The 6846-nt window shown below is 39.7% G+C and overlaps 1 protein-coding gene across 1 annotated transcript; it reads right to left on the bottom strand.

Moving 5' to 3' along the window:
- Positions 1 to 938: 938 nt before the first annotated feature.
- LOC103322211 (uncharacterized) lies at positions 939 to 6277 on the bottom strand. The gene is made up of 9 exons (XM_089045959.1): positions 6124 to 6277; positions 5467 to 6033; positions 4075 to 5259; positions 3621 to 3948; positions 3075 to 3330; positions 2774 to 2990; positions 2265 to 2608; positions 1614 to 2122; positions 939 to 1429 (listed from the first exon to the last, which is right to left on the bottom strand). The coding sequence occupies exons 1-8, from the start codon at positions 6211 to 6213 to the stop codon at positions 1624 to 1626; spliced, it is 3486 nt and encodes a 1161-aa protein (XP_088902085.1). The 5' UTR covers positions 6214 to 6277; the 3' UTR covers positions 939 to 1429; positions 1614 to 1623.
- Between the last annotated feature and the right edge of the window lie 569 nt (positions 6278 to 6846).

Here is a 6846-nt window from a genome sequence, read left to right as displayed (position 1 = left end):
TCATCATCGGACTCGATCTTTGAATCAAACCTTGAACCCTCCGGATGGGCGACTTATCCCGGGACCCTCATCAGAGTCCCCCAAACGGGCGTTTATTCGGATTGGGGACCTATGCCGTTCGGCATCCTTCCTGTCGTTGATCCGATGACGACGGTCGGTGTACACCTTCTTTGGTACGTGAGGTTGGTCACAGGGTGCCGGGACCACCGCTTGGAGGCGCAGCGTCGCCTTTGCCCTCGTTTTCCCTTCCTCTGCCGACCGGGTCTGCGACTCTGGGAAGATTCGGTGGTCCGAATGTTTTGTGTTTCCTGCTGATTAAGCAACCGTTGGGTTTCATCCACTTTGGATGAAAGGAGGTTGTTACGTTCTTGAAGTTTAGCCATCTCCTTCCGGAGGGAGGTCATTTGAGCCAAGAGCTCCGCCGACCGTGGTGCAGGCGTCGGAGGATTACCGAAGGGGTGCTAGGGTGCAGCGCGGGCTTGCTCCACTTGGCATACCGTCACGGTAATCCATCCCCTGAAAGGAACTGTGGTCCCTGAAGTGGTTCCCATTTGTTTTTAGGATTTGTAGGTTGATTTTATCGATTTCCCATGACGGCGCCAAAGCTGACGAAAAATGGTTTGGTACTTTCCGCGTAACTTAGTGATTAGGTCTCTTCGGTATCGGATGTCCTCGGTGGCGCAGCGATCTGTAAGAAAGCAAACGCACGGTAATCCTAGGGCACCGTGTGGTACGCCAAGGCTCTCCGATGCTTAAGTAAGTACGGATTTAATAAGTTTGAACTTGGATCAATAGGCGTATGCCGTAAGTCCCTGATTGATTACCTTCAATTTGGGATGAGTGTCCTCTTTATAGGCCTTGGGAGGTGTGCAATTTGTTGAGAGTTTCGATGTGGGACTCTGGGCGTCAATTGTGAGACGCCACGCGTCCGCGGGCGGGGTTGCCCTAATGTTGCGATCGGTAGGCTTGGTACCGAAGGTGGGTGCAGAAGGCATTCGTAGCCCTGGTTTGTTCCACGTGTTTGGTATTCATTGGCTGTTCATTTTGGTATAAACATTATCTCTGTAAAGACTCTTGAAGCTTCGAGCATCTTTGTTAACTGGATATTAAAATGGGGCCAGTAAGATGAACTGAATCTCTCATACTTCACCTCCTTTGTCCTTATAAAGGTCTGCAAAGCAACTGATCTTGAACTTTTCAATTGACCGTGTGTAAGTTCTCTTGCATCAAGGAATCTTTCAAAGTATGAGTTCCCCAGTGTTCCATCAAGCATCATCAAGAACTTATGGAATGTTATGACAAGAGGGTAAGAATTGGGAGGAATATCATGAAATGAATCCTTGATATCCTTGAATTGGGCTTCCCCTCATCAAAATCAGCCATATCTATCAAACTCTTTTCAGTTGAATCACTTCCACCACATGCAAAACTGCAAGCATACGAAAGTTAGCAACTTGTGGAACAAGAAAGAAAATTTTGCTTGAGCAACAGAAAAAAAGATTCCTAATGTATCCTTCAAGAATAATATTGTATCATGATTCACAATCGAATACCCTGCAACCGAACAAAAGAAAATAAAATTGCAGTATCTTTTTGTTGAATATTTCACGTACCTTTTTAAGTTTAAAACATGTGCTTGATGGCAAAACACAGTTTAGGACTCACGGTCACAAAAAGTTGGTGTAGAGTTCCCTTAGTAGCTGAAGTACTCTGCTCAACCATGCTATTTTGACAACTAACGCATCCTTGCACTGCCAATTGGTAACGTTGTTCATTCTGAAACAATTTCGTGGTTAAAACCGTGGTCTTACCTGTTCCTGACCGTCCAACTATAAAGCTACTTTTACGATAAAGAATAATCTCCATTTCCTGGTCTGTAAGATCGAATGGAAGATCCAACTCTCTACCCTCATGGTCAGAAAGCAAGTGGTTTACTACACCAGATGACAAGGAGTAAAATTTCAAGAGCTGCAAACTCTCGCTGACCTGTGCATTCTCAACATAACTTCTACCGTCAGAATCATTATCACCAACTAAATCACTCTGGTTTTCAGTGATGCTAAGATCCTTGAACCTGACAATGTCCAAAGAGGGTGGCCAGCTCTTGGGAACTTCCAAATTACTGGTCACAAATGACAAAGAAATGTAAAAATTAGTTTAGAATTTCAAAACATGAAGAAGTATTTATACCTTTATATCCAAAAGGAATCAATCCATATTATATAGTATGTTCAAAAGAATACACGAGAATGCAAATAACATACCCCTCAATTAATTTCTCCTTGCACCGATTGATAAAATCATCTGTATATCTTTTCAAAATATTCTCTAGACGTTTTACCAATTTTGGAATATCCCTTAGAGGCAATATGTCCCAAATCTTCAATATTTGAATGTATTTCACATCCTTTGCAATGTCAGTTGTGCAAACAATGTATAGACCTTCAACCTTATATTGCCTCAAGATTGGTGAAGAGCTTCCACAAACATTTGGCTTCTTAGATCTCCAACCAGCGGAAAGCTTCTGCAGAAGATATAATACAGACTTCTTCAAACTGGTTGACTTCAGCTTTTTGAATGACTTCAGAAAGTTATCACTGAGAAGTACCTAAAAATAATGTATTGGGGGGAAGAAAAAAAAGTTATAAAATGAAAAAAAAAAGCTATGTATGTATTTAATAGAAAGTCCAACATCAGATCAAATATTGAAAAGTATGAGAACAGGAAGTTCTTGGAAGAAAAAAAAAATCATAAATAACTACATACAGATTACCTTCCATCTAGAACTTCTAAAACACATGCTGTTAGAATTAAGCAAATCATCCAATTGGTCGAACTCTTTCTTCACCTCTAATATGACCCCAGCCAAATCCTTGTCTTCATTAGCATTAAAGAAACACTGACGACGTTTGGCATCAAGGACCAAGTCCTTCCAAACAGATTCCCCATCAGATAGAGTCCTTTCATTTCCCAGCATCCAAAGGCAATGCCTAAAGTCATTAGGGACGAGTAGTTATTTTCACCAAACTTATCAACAATGATGCAAAAAGATACAAGTTTACATAAAACCATACCTAGCCCTTGTAAGAGCAACATTAACTCTTTGTGGTTTTGATATAAAATCAATGGATTGACGAATGGTAGATCGTACAGTGGACACAATAATTATGTCATCTTCCCCACCCTGGAACCCATCAACCGTCTTCACCTTCACTGTAAAGCCCTCCATCTTGTCATACTTCTGTGGAAGTTTGTCCTGAACTGCAACTACTTGAGCAGCATACGGTGATACCAACCCAATACTGAGTTTCTGTTTTGAAACCATCCATTCTGTATACAAACAGAAATTTTCAGTATTGTCCAAACCACTGAAAAAAAAAAGGGCAATTAGGATAGCTTTGGCACTGTAAATGTTCCAGACCCACCAAAAAATTTATGCAGAGAAAAATTACAAAGATTTTAACATTTCTTACAGTTCAATCAAGCTTACAAGCATATAAAATAAGAGTTTTTCTATTCGAACCCCACATTTTTCTTACAAGCATATGGAAATCAAAATCATTGAAAACATTGAATTGAGAACATGAACATGACTCAGCAGCCAGACATATATTACATACCTTTGTACAGGTTCCGCAGTATTTTCAGAATAATAGCAACCTCGACCATATTCTTTCTACTACGTCCATCCTCATCCTTCTCCTCTCTTCCACCAATTACATTTATAAAAGAAAAGGGACAAAACATTGACCCTGGGAGATAGTGTTTCTCATGGCTTCTTTTTTTAACATTTGGAGCGTCTAGGATCTGGTTGTTATAGAAATTTGAATTTGGGAACAAACTTATTGAGGGATGCATTCTGTATTGCATATTCAGAAGGTGTTTAGAGTGGCCCATTGAGCTCAACCTCTCAAACAAGCTTCTTGAAAAACCAGCCTTAACAGAAACCTGTGGAAGAAAACAAGTTAGGTATAAACGCAAAGGAATAAGAAGTGGAATGAAAAATTGCAATAAGAGAAACAAAGGATATATATATTATATATATACATGTATGACCAAGTACCATCAACGTACATTGCTATTCACCGTAGCTGGTAACTGGCATTCATCACCAACAAGAACAGCATGCTTCACACCTGGAAGTTGCAGGGGTATTGTTGATTCACACTCTTTCAATTGTGCAGCTTCATCAATAACAACAATGGTCAGTGGCTCCATTGCCACTCTATGCAGCTTATATGAACTCGACACAGTACAAAAAACTAAGGAAGCTCTTTGAAAACAGAATTTCATTAGAGATTCTCCATTCCCAAAATTTGGAAGGTCAAGTCCACTAAGAGAATCCTGTAGAGTACGTAATACTGTAAGGCATTCTTTTCTCTTCATGCACAGCAGAAATGAGTTATCTACAAATGACTCTGGCACATCTTCAACTTCTGAACAAGAGCAAAGGTGTTCCAATGCTTCAGAACCAAAATCACCATCCAACAATAATGATTCAATGGAATCAAATAATCCTATGAGCGAAATCATGTTCTGGAAAGTATGTGCCAAAAAGTAATTTTTGGCTATATGGGTACGGAAGGTAGAAATGCAACGTCTTAGCGGTAATGCAGTAGAAACAAATCTATCTCTGAAAAATTCAAGAAATGATTTGCACTTCCCCTTGATAACTTGAGTGCAAGTTCCGCATTCTTTCTCTTTCATTTCACTAACACCCTCATTTTCTTTCTCATTGCTCAACTCATTTTCCAAGAAAATATGGTAATGAGAAACAGAGTCTTCAAGAAAACCTATCATTGAAGCGAAGCAAATACTCCAACCAGTCACTGGCCCCAAGCACTCCCCTAGCCTTTTGACACGCTCATTCAAATATATATCTTCAATGTGTGGACCAACTTTCAGTCGCTCCTTATTCCCAAATAGAAGAATTTCTCCTAAAGAATTGGACTTTGCTTCAGTTACCATCTTTAGAACACAAGAAGCAACTTCAGTTATTGCAACATTTGTTGGAGCACAAATTAGAGTCCTACATTTCATCCGTAACAGAGTAAAAAGAAGCGTCGCTGTGGTTTTAGTTTTTCCTGTCCCGGGTGCACCCCATATAAGTTGCACGGTAGACTTGGAATCACAACGCAGCATTTCAAGGCAGGCCAAAACTGCCCCAGTTTGGGACTCATTCAATCCTGACGATGAACTCTCAACTAACCACTTATCCCGAATGTCATCATTCGTTTCAGAACAGAGATAATTGTTTTTCTGAGCCCGTTAGCAAGCATAAGATTTTCAGTCACCCCAAAAATAAACGTCAGTTTCTGAAGTATAACAACAGATATTTTTGGTATGATGTGTGGTGAGTATTTCATTACATCTTGCATCATGTATGGTTCATATGCCATGAATAGGTTTTATTTTAGTCAATGCAATACATTACGAAACCTACAGTATTGATCCTTAAGGTCTTACCACAGAATCGGTGCACAAAACTTCCTTGATAATCTTCAGATTTCCGAACATGTGCAATGCTTTCCATATTCTGCTATTAGGGATTAAATTCACCAGGAAAACCAAAAACAGTGATGTATGAGTGCTATCGTTGACTTCAAAATCTTTGGATGCCTTGACTCTAAAATAAAGAGAAGTACTGTCAATGTCATCCTCGTCCTCATTTTCTGGGACATACGTGACTGAAACAAAAGCCCAGAAGGACCTCCCTACCCTTTGTAAATCAGAAACCGTTTCGGGTTTGGCATCTGCTAAGACAATTAAAAGATCCCCCGGCAAAGTTTTGTATGGTTCCTTGCCACGATCATTGAACCTGTTTCTCCAGCAATCAACCTTGATATGATATACATTTTCCCCATAAGGACCATAAGGATTGCATTTTTCAAAAGCAACAACTTCAGCAAATGGTGATCTGTCAACGGTTTCCATACTTGAATGCACCTGTGCTCGAGTTTCTTCCAATAATGGATATAAATAAGAAGAAAAATAATGCTTAACCGAATCAAATGATTCAGGAATTTTTTGCACCTGAAACAATACTAATAAAGGTTCAGAGACTATGGCTAACCTGTGTAGATAACATTCATGAGAAAACGTTAACAAAGTGCATGAAAATACCTCGTTCTTGTAAAGATTTTCATTGAAAATGTCTTCAAACGACCAAGAAAACACAGTGTCAGTGAAACGATCTGTTCTAGCTTCCATCATCTCCTCTCAACTAGTCATGAACGAGGTTTACTAACGCAGTAGAAGATCTTTTAAAAGCAAACATAAAAACCACTCCCACACTTGGCTTTTCTTGCACGCATTCAGAGTAAAGCATATATGCTTTGGAACCCAGTTCACAAAAACCCTCTTCGATAGAGATAAAAAGATATTCGAATTCTTTGCCACAAAGATAGTAGAGAAAGAAAATATATATGATCAGTGTCCATCATAAGAGAAAAAGAAATAAGGAAAAGAGAAGTCCAGGAATCTTGTAAAGTTGTAATAGTACGAGCACTGCCATGTGTGGATAGTTCTTCTGTGCCAGTTGTAATAGTACGAGCACTAACATAGTAAGGAACCGAGCAAATGGACGACATCACTGTGGATTTTGAGCCTATGTTGTTTGGGTAATAAATGCGGCCCTATCCTATTTTAGTAGTTGCATGCTCAATGAGCTCTCGCTGGAGGGTTAAGTTTGGCTCGAGAATAAAAGAGCGATACAATAATTTTTATGGCCGATGGTCCTTGGGAAGACCTAGCCGAAAGAGAAGCTTGTTATGGTGATGAGGAGAATATAGTGAAATGATGTGAAATTTATGTCGTTGGAAGTTGTAGGGGGATTCTTGGGAATTT

The sequence above is a fragment of the Prunus mume genome, linkage group LG2 (assembly GCF_029339155.1).
Source record: "Prunus mume cultivar Tortuosa linkage group LG2, ASM2933915v1, whole genome shotgun sequence".
NCBI classification, from domain to species: domain Eukaryota; kingdom Viridiplantae; phylum Streptophyta; class Magnoliopsida; order Rosales; family Rosaceae; genus Prunus; species Prunus mume.
This window is presented reverse-complemented; position numbering and strand designations above follow the sequence as displayed.

Bases quoted from the DNA above. Each gene is read 5' to 3' on its own strand.
- LOC103322211 (XM_089045959.1), bottom strand. From the start codon at position 6,213: ATGATGGAAGCTAGAACAGATCGTTTCACTGACACTGTGTTTTCTTGG. The intron at 2,991-3,074 runs GTATGGTTTTAT...TAATGACTTTAG, and splicing joins GTTGCTCTTACAAGGGCTAG to GCATTGCCTTTGGATGCTGG. The intron at 2,123-2,264 runs GTATGTTATTTG...ATTTGTGACCAG, and splicing joins AAGGAGAAATTAATTGAGGG to TAATTTGGAAGTTCCCAAGA.